This window comes from Echeneis naucrates, chromosome 14, assembly GCF_900963305.1.
Source record: "Echeneis naucrates chromosome 14, fEcheNa1.1, whole genome shotgun sequence".
Lineage (NCBI taxonomy): Eukaryota > Metazoa > Chordata > Actinopteri > Carangiformes > Echeneidae > Echeneis > Echeneis naucrates.
In genome coordinates, this window is record NC_042524.1 from 11,174,332 (window position 1) to 11,202,306 (window position 27,975).

Sequence of the window (27,975 nt, forward strand, 5' to 3'; positions counted from 1 at the left end):
ACCAAAGTCCTCAGTTGTGAAAAAAGAAATATGTAATTATATTATGACTATTTTTTCATTAAACTTATCACTATTTTTGCAATTTTGTTTTGCTGTATTTACAGAAACAAAAATAGTTACATCACATTTATCAGTTTTGCGTTTAGTGTCAGAGTCATTCCAGCGGTCAGAGTAAATAGGCTTAAATGAGCCATTACATACACCACCAGTGCTAGAAGGGTTTCCAAACTCGAACACTAAAATAAAAATTCTGACATGTTGAGTTTGAGTTCGACAGTCAGGACATGTTGGGAAATGTAAGTCATGAAACTAATTTTACAACTAAATAACTTTGAAAAGGACATTAACCACAAGGCCCATTTTGATTTCAGGATATTTGCTCTAAACAGAAAACTTTGTCCTCAGACACGTTTTATACTTCCCTCTAGGATTTCTCCTCTACCCAGACACTCCTGCTAAGATGGCAACCACATCACAAGAGGCATTCTGTTTCAGGCCAATACCACAACAAGACAGAGGCAAAGGTCTGCAGGCTTATCTCAGTCTGGAAAGTGAACTCACCTTATCTGTTTAAAGATAGATTCTGTGATATCAGTTTGCTAATTTGAGTGTTTTCCTGCTGACAGCTGATATGCCAAGCTCTGTGTTGTATTTAGAAGATATTTATGTATGTTTTGGAAAAAGTTTGTACAAGTAATTAATTTTGTCAAATTTTATTTAAAGACCAAATCAGTCATACTGAAATATGAACAACACTGTAATTAGTGGCTAAAGATATCACATAAAACATCCATATAAGGGTAAATAAAAAAAACGTGGTTACTATCGTATCAAGAAGAAAAACAAAGATGGATTTTCCGACCCAGACATTTTTGTATTAAACAATACCGTACATTTTGTGCTAAATAATGAGGGGGTAGCATTTGGGCTTACTGTTATTGTAAATCTAAGTCTAAAATTGCCATTAAACAATCATTAGAGTTACATAGCGGAAAATGAATAACACCAGAAGACGCTAAATAAGATATTTAGGAATTATAAGCCTGTAATTGAGAGAGTATAGACAGATACACAATTAGTTGAGGTATTTTTCCCAGTGTTGCTCTGAATTGTAAAATACTTCAATTAGTGATTTTATTACTGTTTCAAATCTGTACTCATCCTGAAAACAAACAGGAAAAGGAAACAGCAGCAGAAGGGACAGGAAACCAGGGGAGGATGAGCAACAGGCCAACCATGATCCACATGGATTTACATCAGTGAAAAAAGAACAAGATACAATTGAGCTGCAGTCTCAGTATCAGAAGGATTTCCCTCCTCCATCGTCCTTCCACAGGAGGCGAACACCTGCACTCCCACAGCCAGACAACATTGGCATCAATGCTGCCTTCAGGTGAGAGCAAGTTGTATTAGCATCACAGTGGACTACAGCTTAATATATATAAAATCTCATTAGTGCCCCTGTGCGTTTTGGTTCACAGGATCGAGTTTAACACAGTACAAAGAGAGACTTACCCTGGTTGGCCCATCATAAACTCTGCTGGCAGGGTGCGAGGAGCCTCGTCAAAACTTTTGTAGGATATTATCCAACATGCGTAAGAAAGTTTTTCAGTAAATGTACATCAGCCTTTTTCATCAATATCTGTCATCCATCATCAGAGTCATCTCAGACTCTCTAGGGATATAGCTTCATCATAATTCCCAATTAGTTCATGGGATGATGTTACGATCCTTCAATGCACAGTAATAAGCAGGATACTGTAAAACAGTGAAACAAATGCCAGTTTTTGGGTTACAGTTGAGTATATTCCCTGACTATAGCAAGTACAATGTGGGTCTGTCGGAAAATTTATTCATTTACCAAGTTCTCTTTCAGGTGTCATTGTATTCTTCAGTATTTTTGTTCCAGTTGGTTCTTTTCAGCATTAAATCTTATTTCAGATTCAACTGTTCTCAGGTAACAACTGATGAATTTCCCAGACGTCACTGCAGCTCAACCTGGTGATGTGTTCAGGCAAAAGGTGTGCAGTGCGCAGAGCTACTTGATTTAATACACTAATGCTAATGCCAGACTTTTGGTATGTCATGCAACTTGAAAGGAAAAGACTATGTGACTCATAATTACTAGATGATCTTCTTTGGCTACGACTCAGGATTAACAGATGATCACGAAACTTCAGCATGAGTCAGAGTTGGTAATTTTTGGATCACATTATGCATGTCATAATACTGGCATTGTACACATTCAAATTTCTCAGATTGTATCTATTATTTACTTATTGTTTTTTTTTTTCAAATTTTAAAAGGAAATTGATTCATCTTATTGATGGTCTTGACATTTAGTGAATGCTCTATTTTTGCAATACAGTTGCACTGAATTTTGCTTGTAGTAGAACTACATTTAAAAAAGAGGGGCAAAACATTTAATCAAAGGTAAATTTTATTACCTTTTGTTGACTTTGATCAAGTTAACACACCATGGAGAATGGTACCAGTATTGCAAACTGTCATTATTGGTTTCTAGCAAGTACGATGTTTCATGTGACACTGGGGATCTACATAGTTTAACTGCTCAGTGTAAGATGTCAAAAAAAAAAAAAAAGGGCATTTCAGTCTGATTTACAGGCAGGCTACTCTGTGTATGTGTATTTGTATGTGTAACAGCTGTCATTTTGATATTTTCTTCATTTAGTTGTAGGCTCTGTTTAAAACTTGTGTCTTGGCCGAACAACACTAAGATTGCAAAAAAACTTATAGTTGCAATACCGTTTATTGCCTATTGCACATTATTGAAGATCTAGAAACTCTCAGGGCTATCAGAGTCCCCCTGAAATCCTACTTACATACAACAGCACCTATTAAACATCAAGTCATGCTCATATGAAGATGCCATCAGATGCCATAAATCATCTCCACATGGTCAAACCAGCCTCTGCAGAGAAACTTCACCTGGCTGCCCACTTACTTGGCTTGACATTTGTCCACTGGAAGCTGACAGCTAGACTGTGCATCGAAACATGTCCCAGCTTTTAAAAGGAGATCAGTGCTTCATCGTCTGTCCCTGTGTCTGCTCCTGTCTCCGTGTCTGCGGTCATCTCTGTCTCTGCCCCTATCCCGGTCCCGGTCCCCTCTGCCTCTGTCCCGGTCGTCTCTCCTCGGCCTGCTGCCCCATTCACCGTCTCTGTGCCGGCTCCGGTCCTCCCTTTCTCTCGGCCCCGGTCTGTCCCACTCTCTCCCGCAGCCGCCTCCGCCCCGATCCTGAACCAGGCCGACACCGAGGTTGATGGGTTTGCGGAAAGGCCTGTCCCTGCCGCCGAAGCGGAGCTGCCCGGACTCCTTCTTACCTCCCAGCCCGCCGCCCAGCCGCCGGGGCACCCATCCTTTCAGCGTCCTCTCCTGCTCAAAGTCCACCAGCAGTTCGTGTTGGTCCACCACCAGTTTGTTGGCGTCCCTGCGGGCCCGGACGACGGCCCGCTCCTCCTTGTATTCAATGAAAGCGTATCTTTTAGAGAAGCCCGTCACGATGTCTCGAGTCAGCCGGAGCCGCTGGATGTCTCCGTACTTGGAGAAAACTTGATAGAGTTTGTCTTCGGTCGTCTGGGGGTTCAAGCGGGCCACAAACAGAGTGAGCAGCGGGTCTCCCACGACTCCCTTGTTGGGTTTGTAGCGGGCGCCCATCGCCCTCCACACCGCCCGGTCATGGGGCTCCACGTCCGTGCCGTCGATGCTGCCGGCCTTCAGCGGGTCGTACACCTTCGCTATCGGACTCCAGTCGACCATTTTTCCAACTTAAGATACAAGAGCCTCCTTCCTCAAAAGACCCCCAGAGTTTACACTTTCGCCATACAAAGTACCGCGTCCGTCCACAGAAACATTCCGCCCTGAAACCAGCTCCCGTTTTAATGGTTCCTACCTGACCACATGACACTAAGCGGTCGGGACAGGTAGCTGCAGGATCAGGATCATTTATAATTGAACAGAGATTGATATTTTATTATATTTTACTATATGAAATGCGTGAATTGAAAACTAAAACTTGATAAAGAACTAAGTGAATTAAAACATTTAAATGGACACAGAATTTAAGGTGTTGCTCTAAAGGCAGATGGACAGCACTCATCAGTTTGAGTTAATTTGTTAACTGAATAAATAGCACACCTTCATGTGTCTGTGGCCCAAATTTGTTTGCTCAGTTTATTCTTATCATCTTCTTCCTCTGAATGTCTAAATGATTCAGTCTTTCTACAATTACTCATTCCAAAATACAACACAACCTTGTATTCTGCTATGTGTCCATGTAAATACTCAGTCGATTTGATTTTATTTGTAGTGCTACATCCATTCCTGAATCAAAACAATACTTGCCTCAGAGGATTATTGTGGATAATAGACCTTTGAGTGGTTAGGCTAAAATTTGACCTTAATCTGTGGTTAAAATTGCATAATGATCTGACTCAATGGCCAGTTCGATTCTTTTCTGAACTGAAGAAGCCTTTTGGATTAGAAGTGAATGGTCTTCAAGAATATTAAAAAAAGAGTTGCATTTCAAATCTCACGACCTCTTTTCACTTTTTGAATTTGTCTGCATATTGTGAAACCAGGATTTGGATGTTTACTGAAAGGTGTTAAAGATGTCAAAATAATATATCTTTCTTACAGATTAACCTAATTTACAAAACTCAAACAAAATTACTAAATGCAACTGAGATTCCCAAAACTACTATGATGAAGACTTTTGACTAAGACACAACACTTCACAAACCATTATTTAATAAAACATTGAAAAACACATTGCGACATTGAATCAATTATTACAAAATCATAAAGATGCTGTCACTTCACTGCTATGTACAGTTATGTTTAATGGTCTGTATCAACCTGAACAGATGAGTCTACTCTGCAGTTTTTTAGAGAGTAGATACTAGCTTTATGCTTCAGCTCACAAATTCAGCCATTTCTATTTGCTGATCTTGCATCACATGTCCTCCACACTCCATTTATAAGCGGCTTCCTGGACAGCTTTTTTATCAGCAATTCGCATGTAGCGTTTCTGTTCAAAGCCATTTGACCTGCAAGACAAAACAAGAGAAATTTTAATTTATTCACCCAATTACACTTTCAACTCCATTTTGATTTGACATCCCTAAATAAAAGATCCCAAACATATCACATATTTGGTAATTGGAAAATGGAACTGGGTGAAATGTAAAAAAAAAAAAAAAAAAAAAAAAAAAAAAAAAAATCAAAGCCAGGGACCTGTTACATGTGTTCAAATTAATGCTAATACTCATACATCCCATTTAGACACCCTTTCACAAGAACATACATGCATACTGTACCTGTCAACTCCATCCCAGCGATAGCCTGGTGGGATATTGAACCTATTTGGAGGTGGTGCTGGGCCTTTGTACTGAGGCCGCTCTGCAAAACAAAAAAGGTTGGTTTACACCATATCCTTAAATAAACAAGCAGTCAGATTAAGTTCCAGAGTCACATGTAGGGAATGCTTAACACCTTGCGTCTTCGTGCTGCGAGTTTTTTTTCGTCTCAGCATTGCAGCCATGGGATCTCCCTCCCTTTCCTGTTCTCTCAACATACGGTCAAGATCCTCGTCATCGTAGTGACGTGCCAGTGGCTTCTGGGCTTCATGCAGCGCATCTTCAAGCTTTTGCTGATGCATTTGGCTCTGGGCCAACCTACCAATATACAACAAATGTATTCAACGGAAAGAAATAGGCACATAATGTAACTTCTATATTTGGAGATATCACGGAGACCCACCCTTTCCCCCACTGCGCATATTTCTCATCCTTTGCGGCTTTTTCTCCAGCTTTCCTCTTCTGTTCATCTCTCTCTGAATCCAAATCTCTCCTCTTACCACTCTTGTCTCGGAACACCGTCTGGGCATTGCGGGATTCATCTTAAACAAAAATAAATAAATAAATATAATAGTAATAATAATAAAAATTGCATATACCATGTAATTTTGAGATGGGGAGCCGTTTGAGCTACATCACCAACAGCTGTGAAGGGAAAGATATACCTTCTAGTGGCTGATTGTGTCTTTGTCTACGTCGGTTCTCTTCCTGCTCTTTCCTTAAAACATCTACAGAAACCAGACCTGCCTTCCCACCTGAAAGCATCCTCTGACCCTGAAAAGGACAAAAAAAAAAAAGCATTGAAAAAGAAAAACAACAACCAACCCAGCAATATGAACCAAATAAAATTTTACACCAGTGCCCCAACACAGAATTTTCATTACCTGTGACTGGCCAGGTCTACGAGGTGGTGACAAGTCCTGATCTGAGTCCTTTCCACTCTGCGGCCGCTTCCTGGGAGGAGACTGGTCAGAATCAGAGCCCCTTCGTGTTTTTGAGGGTCTCCTTGGAGGAGTTTGGTCAGAGTCTGATGCTTCTCTCTTTGGTGGCTTTTTTCGTGGAGGCGACTGGTCGGAATCTGAATCATGCCTGTTCTGAGATCTGGGCTTCCTCCTGCTGGGGGATGAATCTGATGAATAATTAATTAGTTTAAGTATTTAGAATTTTTTTTTTAAACATAAAATTTTAACCAAAACTTCTTTTCTCATGTTCTCACTAACCTTTACTTTGTACCTTTCCCGATTTCCTTTTCTGTTGTCGCTGAGGTGATGAGTCTGGCGAGTTGTGGCGACCTCTTCTTGGTGGGGAAATGTCCGGCGAATGGTGGCGACCTCTTCTGGGTGGGGATATGTCCGGCGAATCGTGGCGACTTCTTCTAGGTGGGGATATGTCTGGCGAGTCGTGGCGAACTTTTTGAGGTGGGGATGTGTCTGGAGAGTCGTGGCGACCTCTACGGGGAGGGGATATGTCTGGAGAGTCATGCCTCCCTCTTTTGGAAGACAGCTGTGGTGAGTCTTGATGACTGCTGTTTGTCTCTTTATCTTCATCAGCTATTCAGAAAGGACATTCAAAAGAAATTATCATCTACAACACCCAGGTACAGAATCTTTCTAAATCTTTTACAATTAGCAATTACCTCCAACCACTTTCCATCTGTTGCCTGTTCTGAAAGCTTCTAGCTGTTTCACTTCCTCTGGTCGATCATCAATCACCTCAGCAATCTGAGTGGAAAGTGAAGAAGACTCAAGTAAGCACTTAGCAACACGGCAATATACATTTGAAAAACATCAGTGGTTGTACAAGAGCAGCATAGGCAGTCAATTAAAAAGCCTGCCTAATGGCAGCAATGGGTATGATTCCTCCATCCTTCCCTGACAGTTCAGAAAATCATAAAAAAAACATCACAACTAATACCATGACAATCAATCAATCAATTTAATTAGTTGTTTGGCAGAAAAATGATTGTCAGTTACTGGCGTTCACTTTGATCATTTTCAGGAAGCGGCTTTGCTACTTTTTTTGTTTGTTTGTTTGATGATACTCACCTGCATTATTTGGAGTGTTGTGGTTTTGAGAAATTACACAATGTGTTATCTCAAGATAGAGTTTGTCATTCAACAAGCGTATGTAAATTGCTGACATGGTCATCAAAAACCCTATGATAAGACATTGAAACCTGAAGGAATTCGCAGAAATCCGCCAACAAAACTAACCTGAATGGATGAGACCAAACAAAATCACATCATCTAACTTCTTACCACAGGAGCTTCTTCTTCCTCTTCCTCTTCAATCTCTTTCTCCTCTTTGACCATCTGTCTCCAGTCTATGTCATCGTCTACTATTTTTAGTCTTTAAAAAATAGGGAATAAAAGTGAGTTTTATTACTTCACAAACACTTCCTATTCCAAACATGGATTTTCACGCGGTTGTCGACACGACCTCGACTAGCTAAGCGCTCGCTTCCACAGTGGGCCCGGGAGCGGCCGGGTAAAAACTCACCCTCTCTCCGGAACCTTACGCCGCTTCTTCTTCAGCTTCCCTTTTGTTCTGTTGGCATCATCGTCGACGGATAGATATCGTTTTAGGTACTCAGCTTTGGACACCTCTGATCCTTTACCGCCACTAGCAAAGGCGGCCATCATTGTGTTGTCGAAAACTACGGAGAGCGCCGAGGGTCAAAACTCATACTACGCCAAAGTTGAATTCTGCAGCGTTAGTTTACAAGCTCTCGTTTTTAGAGTAAAATATATCCTGCCGAAGCTGCACAGTCATTGAATAATGCTAGTCAACAACAAGAAGCACTGGGGATTAAAATCATGCACTAAATCTAATACTTAAAGAAATCCAATGAAAATAACCATTACATTATTAAATTAACTCTTATAGTTTGTTTCTTTAATAAAAAGTATTATATTTTGTGTATATATTATCACTTACGTTAACATGTGATGCATAAGGGTTTCCTCAATTCTAACATGAATCAATGAAACAAATTATATTTTGTAGAGATATGAACATATTTCTGTTGTTAAGAATTAAATCATTTTTAATAATTACATCACCTCTGTGACTTCCCCCTACTTTGAAATGTTCATGTTTCATTGTTTCACAGCATTAAATCAAAATACACTTTTGTGATGTTTTTGAGAAAGAATCAAGAAAAAAATGGCCCTTTTATGTTAAAGTAAAAATACATGACATGACAAATACAAATGAGAAAATTGCAGCAATTATGACATTAAGTCTGAGTAGATAGGCCTCATTTACATATAGTGTTGTGAGTGAGCAGCCTTTTCCTCGTCAAGTCACAGTTATTTGAATGGATTAAGATCATGGTTCAGCCACGCCAGGACATTTAGCTGTTTTTAAGCCATTTCTTTCTCATTGTTTCCTGTACAACATACACTGAGACTTTTCACAGATCTCTCCCATCCTAAACCTCTTGTGTAGTTGCTTCTCAGGTTTTGCCATGTGCAGAATGTGGTTGAAAGGTGTGGCTTACTGGAACCCTCAAATGGAACAGAGCCATTTCTAATGTAATTAAAATCACTTAATCTCTTTCCTGCTATGACAAGGCAAAATATCAGCTTGCAAGAGAGGTCTGGCCGCATAAGGGACTATTTCGGCATCCCTTATTGAGGATGGATAATACTTCAACATTAGGATATTTTCATTTCTCCTGTACAAAAATGGAAAATAAATTAATTCTTGGCTCAACGATGCATAACAAAAACACAACTTCAGAAGGGTGTGTACATTTGTTTTAAATATTCCGTGGATGTTGAGGATGTTTGGACACTATTCTGTGTTGCAGCTCTGTACCATGACCACAGCATTCACTACAAGACAACATTTGAGCTCAACCAGCATTCCTTTATTGAAAATAAACACTCCAGCTTCCCTAAATAACACTTACATGGTGAAAGTATTGTACACATACAATATAGCGTGTGCCTCAACAGCAAAAAGTCAGTCTCTAAACATATCTGTTGAATAATTTATTAGTTAATTTTATCTTTTCATGTCAAAGAGAGTTAAATAAACATTTTCATTGTATTGAGTGCTCTTGGTTGGTAAACAGCTTGCAGCTGTTCACAGAATTTTTGTTACATATGTTGTTAGTTTTTGTAGATGCAGACAGATGCAGAGGCATGGTTGGATTAAATATGTGAGTTTGTGCCAGCACTCGCCATCTTCTTTCTTTAGCTGTGGGTTTGATGCAGGGTGAGAAGGAGACAAATGATCCAGGAACAGGAACTCTTCAGAAACAAGCTTACAGCTGAACACGGGGCAAGTTGGGCTGCAGAGGAAGTAAAGAGGGATGACAAAATTTAACACAAGTTAAAAAAAAAAAAAAAATCAAATCTCTTTCCCACTCACTTATTCTTGTGCTCACTCCCTGATATCCACGCACACATTCACGCCACCTACCCTTTTCCATCTTGATTCTGGCGATCTCCCCAGTTACTTTGCACATGTAAGTAGTGTTGAGTGGGATTTTTTCTTTGAAGTGACTCAGGGTCATTCTGTAGCCGTGTGGCTGCAGCTCCTCCACAGTACTTTTGAACTGGCTATCTGCTGATGAGCCAGACACATTGGTGTTAATGAGGATCTCTTTGGTTCCAGAGGACCAAGAGAACTCATAAGTGTTGATCTTGTTTGGCTTGGACTTGATGAGACAGTCTACTCTCAGATCATCGTCATCTTCAATGCACACAACGATTGGATTACACTTTGCTGGGATCAGCAACACTGGAACATCACAGAGAAGGACATATGAAAAGCACACAGAAATATTCTGCATATAGAATATAGAATCTGTAGCATATAGATAGAGATTATAAAGGTCTTTAGTTCACACATATTTCTTAAAATTATTCTCACCTCCCAGCAATCCATAGACAAACAAAGACTTGAGCATGATGGAAAAGCACCCATCCAACTATGAAAAACAAGAAAGGAAATATGAGAGAGAAAAGCACATTACACAGCGCATCTGATTGAATTAAAATGCATGAAGTCATTTGCTTTGCAAAAATACAACAAATTGAGTGATGATCAATTTCCACTTCTCAATAGCAGCTCAGGCTCTCCAGGCAGTCAAGAGGTAATTTAAGGCAAGGTCATAACATCATTCATTGCACACTGATGAAGAGAACGACCAAAAATAGGCCGAATGGAAAAAAACTAAGTCATTATTTTAATCCAATTGGCTCGGAAGTCAAAAAGGTGGAGATACTCCCTCCACCCAACCAAGATCTTTAAGAGTCAACAATAAACATCCTTTAGTTGACTCAATAACTTGAAGTCCACCAGTGGCCAAAATACTTTTCATGATTCAAAGTGAAACATGATACTTGTTTTTTCACCCTTCCCTCCCCCTCCCTTTTTCTTTTCCCATCAAATTATATTTAACTACAGCTAATTTTCACTTAAATATCCTAAGCCTAATACCAAATAAAGAGTTGTCAATATGAAGTTGAATCCACGATAATGTTTAAATAACCTCTGACTGTGTCATGCCTTGCATACCAACATGTCCTTGCCCATTCTTCATCTTCCTGAATCAGGTGTGGAGCTCTGATGCCCTAAGCTGCAGCCAAACATCTTTGAAAGGAAACTTACTTTTGTCCGGGGTGGATGATGTAGCAGCTCCTGCCTGTGTGGGTAAGGAACAGCTGTGATTGCCTCAGTGTGCAGCACTGCAGAGCATTCTGGTTCTGAGGCAAGGCAGCAGCAGCACAGATAGGAGGGGAGAGAGTAGGAGGGAGGAGGGTGGATCAGAGGACGCTGATTCGTCTGTCTCTTCTGCAGTGTGTCTGACAGACCACATGGAGCAAACAGGGATGCCGGCGTCATTGTTTTTGCCAGCAGGGTGTGATGACTTTGTCTCTTTCCTCGCTCCATCTCTCCTCACGATTGTCTTCCAGAACTCTCGTGCAGTAATTTGTCCTTCATGTCCCTCTATGTGAAGTTTCACCACTGTTCATCCCATTTTATCTCCACAGATTGGAATGACTCTTCAATGACTACATGGCTGAACAATTACTGAGGTTGAAAGGCCACAGTTATATTATTATTTGAAATATTGGATAGAGAACCCCTCTAGAAATTTCTAGCACTGTCATTCCAAATGACTCATGAACAGCAACTCAGTGTCTCCACCCTGAGGGGAAATGAAGGAAACTTTACATGATGAAATGGATGTCGGTTCACAGGGAGGATCATAAGGTGCCGCTGTTGTGCCATATGAGCTTCAGTGGTTTCTCTATGGTGGGGGGGGGGGGGGGGGGGGGGTTGAGTGCACATAATCACAGTGTCCTGGGTATGCTGGACATTGCTCTTTCTCTTGCCCTGTTTTCTGTCATCCTCTCTGCCAATTATTGTCTGAAATAAAGGCCCAAATGATACATAATAAATCTAGCCCATTGAAATTACTGGGAAAGTTTAGATTCACAACATGGAAGCCGGCTAAATCATGACGTCTGCTGTCTTTTTTAATGATAGTGAATGGGAAATTAAAAAGAGAAATCAACATTTTAAATGAAAAGTTAGCATTGAGTTGGAGTTGTTTTCGACTATATGGCGCAAACAACGATTAAAATCTTGTTGAAATCCCATGCTTGGATTTAACATTTTCTTTAGCCCCGAATTACTCTCCATCATATAATGGCATGTCTATCCATGCATATGGCTTGTGACAGATAAACTTTTTGGTCCTTTGAATTACTGCTACCATACTACCACCATCTCAATCAGCAGACATGCTATGCTGCCTCCTATAGCATATCTTTCTCTTTCATTTCATCTTCAGACACAGTCTCAGAGCCTTTCTTCTCACTGCCAGTGTCTTCTGCATTCTTCCAATTTCACTAATTTCTCACTCGTCAGCACTGCGTTCCTCCCCTGAGCTTCCAACATTTGCAAATCACCCAAAACGAGGCCAACCCTTTTTTACAATCGGAGGGACATACAGGAGAGTGCATGAAGTAGCACAATAAATAAATGCAGCTGTAATGTGAGAGGTTCGCACATAAATTGTGCAGATTATCATCTCTGTATAGACATTTTGCATTAATCTATACACACTTCAAGTTCACTTCTGTGAATGGCTTTAAAACAATTTTAAGAGGATAAATCCAAGTACTCCTTTTTTTTATGAAGATGTCATGATAGAAACACCGGAGTCAAATTCCAAGTATGTTTACACATACCTGGCAAAAACATGCTTGGGCTTCATCTTCTTAGAGTACAAAATTTTCTTCTTCATGTCAATTTATTTATTAATGTATAATTGAAACCGTTAGCCTACAGATCAGGTCAGGGCTTCAAATCCCTTCACCTCTCTCTCATTAGTGTCCTGAGGACAGCAGATGGGGCCTCCGGTCCTTGGGACATAATTCCTCCATCTACTCCTCTGTCTCTGTCTGGACCCCTAATTGGGTCCGTTGAGTCCGTTTGTGTGTGTGTGTGTGTGTGTGTGTGTGTGTGTATGAGTGTGTGTCGCTCAGCTCAGCTCTCACACACTGACAGTCGTCGATCGGGACTCGGGGGGGGGGGGGGGGGGGGGGTATCTCGGAAATAATCTGCCCACGCGTTAAGCTGCTTTAACCCCGCCAAGCCTCAGCCGGACAGAGACTGCCGTAGCCCGGGACCAGGCGGAAAGCCCCGCAGGCTGACGGTGTGTGGAGCCGGACACAGAGAGGGGGAGCCCGGCTTGTCGCAGAGGAACATGTCGCTGAAGGAACCGTGACGGTCCTGAAGCTGAAAACAAAGTGCACGCTGGGAGTTTAACCACAACGGGACGCTGGCAACGCTGGGACGGACATGGAGGGCGCTGGATTTTGGATATTCCTGATAACAACTTGTGTGGCCCCAGGTAGGCTGCTGTCCCCTCTCTTTCCTTCTCAGGGCTCAGGTGAGGTTATACAGGTAAGAGACAGGCTGATATATAAATATACAAAACAAGATCAGCAGTGGCATCATCTACGTTGTCCTTTACATTCAGGGAACAGTAAAAGTGAACCTTCAAAGTAGAAATCAGAGCTCAACTTTTTGTCCACCACTTGCTCAAAATGAAATACTTTATTTTTACTTTTGCCATCAGCCCATTTATTTTAATAAATGATTGAATATTCCCAAAAAAATAGTCTTTTATCAATTTTTTTTATAAATGTTATCCACCACATGTGTTTACTCAATGACCAATGAGTCAATTTTGCTTTTTTCCTCATCTTCATCATTGCCTCCCTCATCATGATCTTTATGACATACAAAACATGATGTGTGTGTATTGGCTTTAATTTGTTAACAGTAGACAAATAACAATGAAAACATGGTTTTGATGATGCAGTTGAGAAAAGTCATCTTCAACAATCATCATGTCTGGTACAAATATTTATTTTTCAACATAAGAGGGCTTGTAGCTCATTTATTTAATATTAATATTAAGTGAAGTGAGAGCAGTAGTGTATATGATTTAATTAAAGATTAGGAAAGTCTGATAATTGTTTTGATGATTTTTTTTTTTTTAAATTGGGCCAGTCTGCTTTATACTGTAGGTTCATTGATTTGTTATTATCATTATTATTTGTTTTGTTTCTGCTCTTTTTACTTGCTGTTTTTTCCGATACTCAATAACCTAGAGCCAGGTCAGTCCCTGTCACTGCCACAGTTAACATTTTTCATATCAAAATCATTTCAGCTCTGAAACTAAACGACTTCACTTCTGATCCGTGCAAAAATCAAATCAGACTATCAGCAAACTGTTTCTGTTTCTCAATCAGTCCAGGGATCACTTTATCCAACTAAACTTGGCTGGTGTCAGCAGGTGCCCTGCTGTAATCACAGTAAGATGTGGCCACTCCTGCAGATGGCATCCCCACATCTTACAGTGTGTGTGTGTGTGCATGTGTTTGAATGAATAGAGTAACTCTTTGTAACAGGTGCAGCTGTGTAATCACGCTAAGCTGGGGCCAAACATAAAGCTGACATCAGAGTTGGGGTGGTGTAATATAGAGGGGGGGCAGTGTTGGGGCAATGTTGGTATACCCAATACGTAATGACAAAAGCGATTGTGGCAGCATACGCATGTGTTGAGCTTGTGTGACATCTGGTGTGATTGGTTTTTTCAGTCAGTCAGTGATAAACCCCCATGTGCCAGTTGAGCAGTAATTTTCTTTTGTGCATACATGTGTGTATGTGTTATTAGCGAGTGCGAGGCTGCACCATGTGTGTAGGATTGTCATGTTGAAGGACAGAGCAGTAGATTAAAGCTGCACAGGGAGCAGGAAGGGTGTATCAACATGATCACTGCCAAGTCCAACCCTGCCGACTGCTGCTGCAGTGTGTCTGTCTCCTCCTGACTGATGCAGAATCAGGGTTCCTCTGCAGGTCTGTCAGCTACCATAAGGGTGTCACCAAGTAGAAGCAACTGGTGTCACAGATGAGCACTGATTTCTTTTCCTCTTTGCATAAAAGTTTGCAACCCTCAGCAGAGAGACACCATAAACATTTGTTCAGGCCAACAGACAGACAGGCATCCTCATGAATTTTAGCATAATCCACTGTCCAGAGTTCGAACACACAAACGCTACCCCACAGAAATAATCCAGCACAAACACAATCCTTCTGTCCTCTGCCTTTTTTGACTTTTTCTCTTGTGCACTTCTCGCTCCATTGCTTGAAGCCTTGTTTTTGCCCCATTCATTGCCTCTCAATCAATTGATCTTCCCCCTCTGACATCTTAGACTTTTCTCTTCACCTCCTCCTCCTTTTGGGTTTATATTCTCTTCTCATGTCCCAAAACACAGATGCAGCAGCAACCGTCATCGTAATCCTGTGAGCTGCCTGCTGAACTCTGGCCAAGCGCACACTCCTCGTTCCTGCAGTGCCACAGAGATTACACACTCATGCAACCACGCACACATGTAGAAGCATGTGTGTGTCCACAGATACTTGACAAAAAGAATGAGAGATTATAATTGATTTTCTGGGAGGCAAGGGAGTCAGAAGAGTTTTTTCCATTTCAATCAGGCAAAAACAAACAGGAATGTGTATAATTTGGTGAAGTGGATGTTCAAAGGTCAGTTACATTGTTAGTAAACCTGTTGTTTGCTGTCAGGCTATGCCATCTGTTGAGAGTTGCTCAGTAAAATCACAGGCAAGTTACAGGTAGTGATATACAGAAGTCATATCACAGCCACGTTTTCAGTTTGAGCATTGTGTACTTGTGTGCTTGTGTGTTTCAGTCGGTCTTCATTCTGCCTAAGGTTTCTCAATATTGTTAGTCACAAGGCCAAAGATACAAAGAGTCTGTAATCCCAGATCAATCACAGATTTCATGGCCTAAAGATTAAACAGTTAATCTGTCCTCTCGTCTTTCTCGCTGTTTTTTATTTTCTCATGTGTTATGAGGTCAGTTTTTCAGTATCTGTGGATGCCTGGTAGCCACATAAGGGCAGCAGAAGTGATTTGTTCTGGCCTGAAATGTTGCTCATTAATCTGATGGTCTGCAACACTACAGACAATGGTCACCATCCTATTCTTAAACTAAAAAAAAAAAAAAAAACAGCTAAAAAAACTAAAAAACTAAAAAACCCACACAACAAATACCTGAAATACTCAAATGGAGCCAGGACAGAACAATACAGGCCATTTATCTTGTGCGTACAACATTTTCAGATTAAAAGTGCACAGTTTAATCTATCAACATTAGATTAAAAATATCCAGAGTATTTATGAAAGTCTTGACAGCTTTCAGATTCACTGTCATTGAATTGATTGCACACATTCACATGGCCTCCAATAGACTGTAATATCTTTAGCTGTTCACTGGCTTTTCATCTGGCACTATCTTCCAGTAGTCTGGTTTACATCCTAACACAGAGTTTTGTTTTTTTTTTTTGGTGTGGATATACACTCGGTGTATTTACTTGAATTTGGTATTTTAAGACGAGTAATATTAGCATTAGTATTGAACGCTGGCAAATATTACTTAACCATGGCATTTAGCATGATGAATATTATAGCTGTGATAGAAAGCATCACAAAGTTTTATTAAGAGACAGGGCAAAATATGTCTAAAATCCAAGATTTACTTTGAATTTTTAAATCTTTTAAAGTGAAATTTTAAATGTGGAAATTTCAAGGTATCCTTAATATTTTAAATGACTTCATTAGGAATTTTATTTCTGATTTAGAAATTTGTTTCTGATTTTGGAGTATGGGTTAGGGTTAGGGTTTATGATATTTGCCATATATTCTGTGGCTGCAACTTCTTGCTATTGTAACATGTCTTAGCAAGAAATGTCAATCTCAGTGAGAACTTGATTATATCAAAGATTATATCTTATCTTACATTTTATTGATGCATGCCAAAAAGCCTTAATCCTTCAACAGTAAACAGAAATATTGAAGACGTTTTTTTGTTTTTTGTAGGAGCCCACAGCACCTGCCACCTTTTAAAAATAGAGTGTCACATAATGAGTTTGGTTAAGAAAGAGGATGTCCATTCAGGATGTAAACAAAAAGAACCAGCATCATGCTGCAATGCTCTTTCTGCTCTTACATGCTGCACATTCAAATTTGAAACAATATTGCCATTGTTTTGTTAAGTTCCCATGGTCGCCTCGTGCTGCTCTTTATGGATGATTGTGAGGACTGGTGAGATCATTTCCTCTACTCTAAACAAAAGAAGAATGCAAATGGCCCAGCAAAGAAGACAGGGGTTGTAGAGATATGGAGTAAACAAGATATAAGTAAGTGTGTGTGGGCTTTCTTTCTGCTTTGCCCTCCCCTAAAGCCACTAATGAGCTCAGCCACAGAGCTCGGCAGGGGGGCTCTCAGTGGGATGTGTATGTGTGTGCCTTTGAAGCGTTTTGTTTAGACTGAGTGAAAGGTACATCATCTCCCTGATATAAGGCAGAACTGAAACCACTAACTGAGTTATAATGGAGGCCTTCTGGTCTTTACGGAGCATGGTTTTTCCACTATTGTCAAATAAACATCTTGTGCATGTAGATGGAAGCTGGCAGAGGGGGTATTCATGCTCCACAGACTTCCTCCCAGAAGATTAATACAAAGAAACTGCTCAATGCTTTGGAAATCTGGCCAAGAGCTAGATGAAAGGATTGATAGCACTATCACATGTGGACGGTAGGTGTGAAATGACCCTGTACAGCCCGTTGGCCTAACACAGAGTGAAGGCTGGGAACAAAGGGAAAAAGGTAGTCCGGCTCTATTTCAGCACATCAAAATCTCATCTAAAATTGACAGTATAAATGTAGTGTTTATTAAAAAAAATTACTCAAAAAGAGTCAGAGTCCGGTGTTGTCAAATACTAACACCCACAGCATAATTTGCCAATCTTTATCCGAATTGAGACAACTGCTCCTTTAATATCTTATATCTTGTTCCTTTAATGTGAAATGTGTTTTCATAACTGAAATATTAATACTGAAGCATAGAGAAAAGGATTATGGGAGTTACATGTGTTCAGATTATTTCTGGAACTAACCCTTCCTTAGAAACAGTGGACAGTCATTAGTTCAAGAAATGGTCCAACACATAATGCCCTTATAAAAACTGGGCTGGTGGTCATATTTATTTAATGCTAGGCAGAGTCGGAGTTCTCCCCCGTCCCCTGTCCCAACTAAACTAACGGCTGTTGCTGTATCTTCATATTTATCATATAGACATGAGTTGTATCGGTCCTCTATTGTTTTCTTGAACAGGTGTAATATAATTCGGAATACAGTAATAGTCTGTAATGTGCACTAAACCTTTTCACAATCAAATTAAATTCAGTATTTTACATGTAATTTGACATTTTACTGCCCAGATAATTAGGATAAATCTATACAGACATAATGTGTTAAATAATGTTTTTTTTTTTTTTTTTTTTTTTTACTTTTTTTTTTAACATTAGATATTTTGGATGTTTTGACAGGATAGTCCAGGTTACGTTAATAAAGTGCTGTACTTAACGAATCTGAGCCTCACGTTCTCACAGAAACATCAACTAAACAGGAAATATTCTGGCAGTGTAACGTGTATCACATTAACAGTTAAACCACTGAACATCGTCTTCATAATGGTAATGGAGACGGAAAACATGCAAACAAATTTGCATGCACTGAATGCAGCACATACCAATAATTGTAATTCAGAAAAAAAACATTTTGTAAATGTAAGCTGCCCATATGCACTGCAGCAAACTGGCCATAAACTCTGTGATGCAGCTGCGATTTAATATCCTAAAAGCAGTAATCTACTCCCACTGCTGGCCTTCCTCCCTCCCAGTGACCCACACAAACGCACACAATGGGTCATAACAATGGGCATGTAAGGCATAGATAACTCCTACTTTAATACGCAATAATCAAATTTATTAATGTCACAACACACATGTAGCTCAGGCTGTACTATTGGTGGTATTTTTATGATTCATGTCAGCAGTGCAGAGCTATAAAACTAGTGAAATTAACTCCCCATCTTGTGCAGGTCTTACTTGGGAGCAAAGCCAATTCGGTGCAGTTTTAATAGCAGGGAGAGACAGAGAAGCGTCAGAGAACTAATAATGCTATCTTTTGTATATCTACTGTACGCAGAAACTAGACTTGTAAGACAGCTTTGGGCAAAACAATAAAAACAGAACTGATGGTTACCAGTCATTTCAACTCTTTCGAACTAAATGAATTAATCTGCTTGATTATTGTTTAGAGACATTTGAGGAGGAGGTTGAAGACATTTTAATTCTTTATTCCTGAGGTTTTTCTTGCGTAGACACCAACCATTGTGGTTGATCTGCATCTGGCTTATTGTTGAGGAATTTTCAAATGCCAAACATATGCTAATCAAATCTTGAAAAATGTAGACTAATGTTGATCTGTTGTGCCATTGCCCACAAACACGTTTGTCTGTTTTGGTTCAAATTCATCTTGATAAAATTACTGTAGGAAGATGTTAATGCAATTGAATATTTTCTTCAGATTCCCATATTTTCATGGCCTGACCTGAACGATAGTATTGTTTATTTAATTAGTCTTTATCTTAATAGGATGGCTGGTTTAAATGAGAGATATGCTGTAGCTGTCTGTCATCAGCATCATGACGATAAAAGACATAAAACAAGCAAAAACAAATCAAAAGGACCAAGAATTGACATCTGCTGCACAGCACACAGCACACTTTGTCCTGGTTTATCAGCAGAATAACTTTAAACTGAACAGACTGCTTTCATGGATAATAATGATGTTAGGGTTTTAACAGGTCACTAAATTAAATGATAAAACACATGATGATCTTTTTCCCCCTTATGAAATGCTTAGACTTGATCTAATTCGTCTTTCTGATTTGATTAGGTCTGATTTTGCTATGCAGAGAAACATTTTTTTTGAGTCAGTGAACAGAAAAGTCTATGTTTATTATTTTATTATTATTAGGTATTATTTAATAAATACCAGCAGGTTTTAGAGACCGTTGTGGTCATGGCCGACATAGACTGTGCGACAGAGAATTGAATGAATTGTCTGCGGTGTTTCACATTTGTGCGATTGTGTGTTATGTTGGGAGTGCAGTCTGCAGACGATTAAATTGGTTGAGGGTCTACATGTCTGCTTAACTATTCAGTACATACCCTGCCCTAATTGTGTGTACCTTTTATAAATTACAAAACAAGAACCTACTGTGTACTTTGTGTGATATTTCCTACAGGAAATATCATGTTTGCACATTTTTGCAGGACGCTCCTACACCGTTCTTACAGCAATATTAGGATGCCAAAGTACTACTTATGGGTCAACACATTATTTCATGGTTAACAAACTTTTCAGAGGGGTGAACAGATGTGATGTCTGCCCTGTCAGCCTCGGGTGATTTTTGATGGACTGTCTCTGATGGAGACCAGACGAGGATACTAATGGAACAATCAATACTCCTCCATTAAAATAATATGGAAAGTTTGGACCACTTGGTGAATATGGCACCTCATATTTCAAACATGGAAATCACCCCTGGTTATGACTTACTGTCATGCTAATACATCAGTAATGTAATACATAAAAGAATTTCCAGCTGTCTGGCTTGCGGCATTAAAAGAGAGAGTTAAGACTAACTGAAGAAAAGAGATGGATGATACCATATTAAATCTAATTTCTGTGACTAGCCATTAAACGTATTTCAGAGTAATATCAGATATAGCTGTTTCCATCATGATTTCACCTAGAAACATTTTAGAAATCAAGTCGCTGACTGTTTTGCTTTATTATTAGATATATTATTCTGCATTTGAAATTCTGACTTTTATTATCTGCTTTGAGACTCATCATGATGTCTCATAACTACCTTTCCCGCTTATGGCTATGCCTAAAACTCTTTTCATTTCATTGCTTTAAGATGAAGTCGAGTAAAGTTGACCATGGAAGAATAAAAGATCTTATTTATAAGGTTAATGTGGTATTGATTTTATGCTGTAAAGCTCTTATTTTTCCACAGAGCATTGACAATTAAAATTTGAAAGGTTGGTGTATAAAATATGAATATTATTAAAAGGTGACATTTTTCCTCACTGATGAAACTTACAATACATTACACAAAACATAGTAAAAGGCAGATATTGCATTAACTGGGTTAACTACAAAACATTAAATATTTGTAATGAAAATGTTAAAGGTAAGCCTGCACATTTTTATCAAATATGTTTGATTATGATGACTGTAGTCCAATGAAGGATATAGAGAATCAAAGGTTCATTAGTTTGCATATGTGTGTGTGCTTGCGTTTATGTGTTTTCATATTGTAAAATATTAACACGTGCGAGAATAGGAGCAGCCATTGGTCCTCCATCCTGTGTATGACTATAACCATTTTGTTTTCGGGAACCTTCCACATTAAATACGATCTTACTCAAAGCTTACCTGACAAACACAAGTTAATACACGTGACTCAAGTGCTCGGGAAGTGGGCGTGGCTCTGATGTGGATTTGTTAAAGGGGATCAGTAAGGCAGTGGGAACAGTAACCAAACAAATCGTGCTTATTTATATCCCATTCTAATCCAAAACCTTTGACCTGAGCTCACCTCTCACGCTGCTAAAGTGTATCACCTTTGACAGCTCAGCTCACTTGAGAAGATCAGCATGCTGTGCTGACTGTGAACCGCTTAGAGCCTGCCAGCATGTGTGTGTTTTGGTGCGTAACCTGTCTAGGTGAGAGTGTTTTCATGTCCTCAATGCTTGTGTTTCTCCTCCAGGTATTAATGGCCAGACAGTGGAAATGGATGATGGGAAATCAGGGTATCTTGGGTCAAAGGTGGATCTCCGTTGTCGGTTCATCAACAGTTCACCACCGGTCAAAATCTCCCAGGTATCCAGCTGTCTGCCTGAACATACAGATTACACGCAAGCATAAAACACAATCACAAAACTTTTCTGTAAAGTTTTTCAGTAATCTGGGTTGTTAATGGAATTTTTATACATACTAAATATAACGCAAAAGATTGGACACACAGACTCTGCAGCAGTAAAAGGGAATGGAAGGAAACATCCAGACATTCACTTTTCCTCACACTTGTTTTCATGTTTTCTCTAAATGTTTCAAAAGCCTCATCAGCTGCTTGCTCGTTCTGAATATTATGAACACTGGTCATATTCACATTACATAAGCTTGTTACAGGAAACACAACACAGATAACTGACAGACATGGACTTTGGCAGTGCTCCACTCTTCCCCATCATTAACTACTCCATGAACCTTCGTGTCTGACCTTCTTTTGTAAGGTAACATGGCAGAAGCTGGTGAACGGCACCAAGCAGAACGTGGCCATCGCCAACCCCTCCCTCGGCGTGTCTGTTGCCCCACCCTACAGGGACCGTGTCACCTTCAAGAATGCAGCAGTGAGGCGACGAACTCCTACCCTCGAAGACACCACCATCACCTTCTCCTCACTCCGCCTCTCTGATGAGTCCACTTACATCTGTGAATACACCACGTTCCCCGCAGGAAACCGGGAGAACACCGTAAACCTCACCGTCTATGGTAAGAGAGAGGCATGAGGATCTGAGGTTAGATGCATACAGCTCAGTGCTGACATGTGAAGGCGGCTCTAAAATGTTTGATTTGTGTATATCTGTATGCACAGTCCATATTTCAGCAGGGCTCAGTGTTGTGTGTCATTACCTCCACACCTCGGTGCATTCACTGTCTTCCTCTTATCTGTCCAAAGAAAATTGACAAAATAACTTCTTCTTCTAAAAAAAAAAAAACATAGAAAAAAGCAGAAGACACAAATGATGACAGAAAAAGGCAGCTGTGATAGAATACAGTTGTTATGAAGGAGATGTAATCTGTGGGCTCAGTGGGTCAGGTAGCATTATGCTACCTGTGTGTCGACCAAAGCCTGCCATCTCCTGGCTCCAGCTTCACTTTGGCTGCATTTAGCAGTGTGTTACCTACTCAGTTTTTCGTTTTTGTTATTTGTGACAAATTACAGTTTTAAAGTTCAGAATGGAACGTGATCACACTGAACATCCTGTACAGAGATAGATAAAATGTATAGATGTATGCCATATATAGAAATATCTAACAATAAGTAGGTGCAATTTTATGATTTCTTTACTTGTAAAAGTAAAATTTTGATTTTGTTATTTCAGCAGTATAGACTCAAAGCTACACCTTTGGCCTGTCAGCACCTTCTGTGGGCTGCCATGCTATATAAAACTATGACTATACATATTATTCTGCTTTAAAAACATTCTCATGCCAAATCAAGTCAATGCTTTTGTTTATTTCAATTCCCACAGTCCGCCCAACAACTCAGATGAGTCTGTCCACGCCAACACTAGTAGCTCGCTCATCCAATCTGAAAACACCGGTGGCAACCTGTGTCTCAGCCAATGGAAAACCACCTGGCACCATCAGGTGTGTGTGTTTATGTGTGATTTTGTGAAATATGAGGAGTGTTTATGAACTCACGAACTCACTTTCTCTTAGTTCACTTTACATTGTAACATTGTTGTTCTCATCCCATTAAACCAGAAAAGATAACCTGAACCATGACTTCCCCTTTCTGATGCTTTGATGTCCAAAAAAAAAAAAAACAACCAAAAACTTTAACCTTTAACCTTCTGTGCCTTCTGTGAGCAGGTGGGAGACGAAAGTGCCGGGAGAGGTGACCACTCGAGAGTACAGAAACTCTGATGGGACATTTACCATTCAGAGTGACTACATTTTGGTGCCCAGCAGAGAGACACATAAGGAGACGCTCACCTGTGTCACAAGCTACAACGAGGAGGTTTTCACAGACAGCGTGACCCTCGATATTCAGTGTAAGTCTCTTTCATTTGTAACAATGATCACACAAATGGCAAGCTTAAGATAAAGGGCTGAATTTTACAGCCTTACATTTTTGTTACCGGTGTGTGTCTGTGTGTACCAGATGAGCCAGATGTTTCGGTGGACGGATTTGATGGGAACTGGTATCTGAACCGAGAAAACGTCCAGCTGAGCTGCCAAGCTGATGCCAACCCAGCCGTCTCTCTGTACCAGTGGAGGCTGTGAGTACAACTGTGTTTCACCCAAATTCACTAAGCCTTTTTTTGAGAACACACACACAGAGACACAATGTCTGATCTTTACTTGATCAGAGTGCCGCCTGAGGGGCTCTGCTGTCTCCTTATGCTGAATAGTGTAGTGAATGTTGATGTTACTGAAACATCATCATAGATTTGCTCTCCTGCAGTCAAAGCATTAGAATAATCACTTTCCTCAAAAATACTGTTTACATAAAATCATTATGCTTAATTGATACAATTTATCCTTCATGAATAAAATTGTTCATCCCATCAGTTAGTGAAACAGCTGAATATCCATTTTCTACTTTCACAAATTGTGAATCAAATCCCCACCATAACTAAACCTCACACAGTCTTAAACTGACAAAGTGATTGACAGAAAATGGATCACCTATAACGTATAACACAAAAACTAGTTTTTCTTCCTTAGTCATGCGGGCGGACCTGTTTTCCCCTCATTAAACAACACAGCTTTTGTCTTTCTTTTTTAGAAGTATCTTTTTGTTGTTTGCTTTTATTGAATTATATGTTCAAATGAAGGGCTTATTGTTTTGTAATAAAATTCTGTCCGTAAATCGCCTGCTTGTCTCTGTGTGCATTCTGCAGGGTTAATGGATCCATGCCTAGCAATGCTGAAATCCGGGACAACATCCTTAGATTTAAAGGACCAGTCACATATGACCTGCAAGGTACCTATGTGTGTGATGCCACCAACAGCATAGGGACCCGATCAGGATCTGCGGAGGTCAGCATCATCGGTACGTTTAACTGAGATCTGGGATCATATGAGTTAACGTTATGAGGAAATTGAATAATGAACAAAAATTCCTGCTAATATTATTGCTATTAATCCGACAACCACTTTGCACTGCACTTTTCAATTCACATTTTTATGAATGTGTACTTACTGTAAACAGTGCATGTGCTTCTTTCCATTTGTGTCTGTGTTTGGGTGTTTTCGCTGCAGAAAAACCATTACCACAGATTGCAACAGGTGATGTCATCAGTGTAATTGCCTTATTACTGGCTGCTGGAGTGCTCATGGGCATTACTATCACAGTTCTGGTGCTTAAAATAAGAAGCAGAAAAGACAACTCTGCGTAAGTAAATGGTCCATTATCCCTCCTGCACTTTGTTGCTTGCGTCCAGCAATTTCATCGTTATCTTTTGTTCTTGTTTACTCCTTGAGCAGAAATAATTCCCCGTCCAGAAAACTATCCCAGCCTATACGGAAAAGACCAGCGGATGATATCCAGGTAAACTGTGTTAGTTTTTGGATTACTTTCTGACATTCTTACATGAAGAAGTATGGTAGGGATTGCTTAATGGGTCAATATTTCCTTTTGATTTCTGAAAATGAACCATAATGATTGAATAGTCATACACTTTAAAATAGAATAAATATTGTAATGTTAAAATGGGCTGACAGAGAATAGTACAGGAATTGTTTGCTGGTGTAAAATAAATGCTAAAATTGCTTCTACAGAAAACAATTTTTTAAAATTTAAGTTATATCTTTTGCCGCAATGCGTAAGTGCTACTTGGACACTGACGATATACCATTCTCAGCACAGCGGAGCTCAGTTCAGTGAGTGCACATTGTAAAAAATGAATAATAAAAAGCATGATTTTATGATCATCACTGGATTATCCAGTAAATTGCTGCTGAATGTAGAATTATTAATCACATTGCGTAATGTCTACTGGATAAATCATCACACACTATGGATTTCTTCTCTTTGGGGTTTTTCTCTTAGATATTCTCTTTATTCCTTCTTTGTGAATAGTTCCAAAAAGACACACTTAGTGGAAAACTTTTCATGGTATCTTTGGCCTTTACATGAGTTCTGCCTGCAGGGTTGACTTGTTGGGCTCTTGCACGATTCTGGCTGATGGCTGATCTACCCTAATCAGTCTAAATAAATGAAAACACATATGTGGATGCAACATGGTTTTGTAGGGCCATTAATATCACCCAAAGATATAGACAGGATTATATTTGCACATTAACACAACTTTACCAGGATAAAATGCACATTTATTACACCATTTGCTTTAGATGGCTACTTTTACAGTGTTCATTATATGAAACCTAAGGTTTGTACTAAGTTATTTACAGAGATGTATGCTTGGAATGGTTTGTCATCACATGACATGACTTTTAGCAGCCTGCAAAATGTTTGTCCAAAATCACTGTTTCTGTGGAATCTCTATAATCAGAGAATTTGACCACCATCATGTGAAATCAAAACAAAAGCTTCATCAGCCACGCTGCAGGCTTTTCAGACAGCAAAGCATTACAAAGCCCAGCGAAAGTGGCTGCTTTGTACTCAACAGCAAGCATAACGGAGTCAAGTTACACAAACGCCAACAAACTACAACGAAGCCAAAACCATGAGTCCATGTGCCGTGAAGTGTTCCAGGGCAACACAGAGTTTCTGCTACACCCAAGGGAGCCAGTACACACAGTGAAGAGTGGGTTTAAACTTTCCAGCCAGCATCCCTGAGGTCCAGTCTGCCTGCACTCCAGGCTCATCTGTCTTTGTCTGAGGTCTCTGTGGATGAAATTCTGGATAGTCACTGCTGCACTGTGACAGCTTGGATGTCAGCATTGCCTTTTGTTTATAAACACAAAGTGAGCCAACATGAGGGACTTACACATGCATGCGCACACACACACACACACGCTTCATTCTCTGTGCGAGATGCCATGTCTCCATCTTATCGTTACATAGAAAATAGCTTGCTGCTTTATTATAGTTTACAGAACTCATAATTTAGTTGGGTGTAGCACAGCTTTTGAATAACACAACCCAGAGTGTTTGTGTTTTTTCTAAATTTCTTATCTGTCCACAGCATTCAGGGCGGTTTTATGAAGAGCTTCCAAACACAGCGGATTATGTGAGCTACAGACTGGCCTGTAACAAGGAGGACTACCCGGAGCCCTACTCCCCTCCCATCAACCCTCCTCTGTCTTTTCTGCCACACCATCCATACCAGTCCTCGCAACCAACCCCAGCAACCAGCAGCAGCAGCACCACCATATCAAAAAACACCTTCTCTCCCCCTTCACACACCATGGCCATATTCAAATACCCCTCAGTACCCGGCCTGTCTTCTCCTCCCCCAGGAGTGGCAGCGTACACTTTTCCCAAAGAGCAGTACGTGTGAACGAACATCTGGGCACAAACTCAAACCTCTCCAGTGAGCTCAACCTGAGTCAAGCCCAAACCTTTCCCATGGGAAGGTTGGAAAGATACATTGAACTCTGGACTATCAGGATGTGTCTGTTCCAGAGGCCAAAGAACAATGAATCTTTTGGTGTTGGACATGGGAGTAAGTCCAATTTTGAAACATTTCCTGTCGCTGATCTTATCTTTTTTTCTGGTATCTACTCTTTCAAAAGGGAAGCTCGTTGAACCACATTTCTAATGTTTGCCACTAAGTTCAAGTTTTAGATTAGAGGAAAGTTCAGATAAGGAGAAGGATTTGACTTTAATTGACATAGATAAATATTGCATGGATGTATTGTATACTACAAACAAAATGGATGAGATTATGTTGTGATGTGGTTGGTCCTTTAATTTATCTTATATGGTATCATTTTGTTTATATAAAAAGAAAAAGAACCAAAAATATTATACTTTCCTACTCTATCTCTTTACCCTGTGTTGTACACACCAACATCCCTTTCTTGAGGAGCAGCGGGCCTCACATTTGGGTTTTATTGTCTTTCCTGATGTAATTCTTTCATGTGCTTGTATTTTGTATTATTTATGTTTTTCTTTGCAAAGAAAAAAGCATTTTTATTCTCTGAACACATTTTGTCGATTTATGAAAGGTTTGGGTTTTTTTTTTTGTGGTATCTGTGGATTTTAGTATTCATTGACACTGGTTGTTGGATGAACCTTACATTTTTAGCATCTTAATAAAAATGATCATGTAACTTTTATCAGTGGTTTATATGAGCCTGAAAACTGCAAGTTCCTCTTCTCTTTCTTTATCCGAATAGAGTCAAACTTCCAG

At 39.8% G+C, this 27,975-nt stretch overlaps 3 protein-coding genes across 3 annotated transcripts; 1 reads left to right on the forward strand and 2 right to left on the reverse strand.

Moving 5' to 3' along the window:
- Positions 1-711: 711 nt before the first annotated feature.
- snrnp35 (small nuclear ribonucleoprotein 35 (U11/U12)) lies at positions 712-3,874 on the reverse strand. The gene has a single exon (XM_029519474.1). It carries the CDS (start codon positions 3,778-3,780, stop codon positions 3,049-3,051), a length of 732 nt encoding a protein of 243 aa, XP_029375334.1. The 5' UTR covers positions 3,781-3,874; the 3' UTR covers positions 712-3,048.
- An 879-nt stretch (positions 3,875-4,753) lies between these two features.
- Positions 4,754-8,020, reverse strand: bud13 (BUD13 homolog). The gene is made up of 11 exons (XM_029519595.1): positions 7,878-8,020; positions 7,637-7,727; positions 7,015-7,099; positions 6,848-6,928; positions 6,599-6,757; positions 6,263-6,507; positions 6,044-6,152; positions 5,782-5,920; positions 5,515-5,696; positions 5,340-5,421; positions 4,754-5,069 (listed from the first exon to the last, which is right to left on the reverse strand). Exons 1-11 carry the CDS (start codon positions 8,018-8,020, stop codon positions 4,976-4,978), a joined length of 1,410 nt encoding a protein of 469 aa, XP_029375455.1. The 3' UTR covers positions 4,754-4,975.
- Positions 8,021-13,005: 4,985 nt separating this feature from the next.
- On the forward strand, positions 13,006-27,752 carry nectin1a (nectin cell adhesion molecule 1a). Its single transcript, XM_029519841.1, has 10 exons — positions 13,006-13,257; positions 21,630-21,742; positions 22,156-22,414; positions 23,179-23,296; positions 23,522-23,703; positions 23,814-23,931; positions 24,556-24,707; positions 24,917-25,049; positions 25,142-25,205; positions 26,806-27,752. Exons 1-10 carry the CDS (start codon positions 13,206-13,208, stop codon positions 27,118-27,120), a joined length of 1,506 nt encoding a protein of 501 aa, XP_029375701.1. The 5' UTR covers positions 13,006-13,205; the 3' UTR covers positions 27,121-27,752.
- The last annotated feature ends 223 nt before the right edge of the window (positions 27,753-27,975 follow it).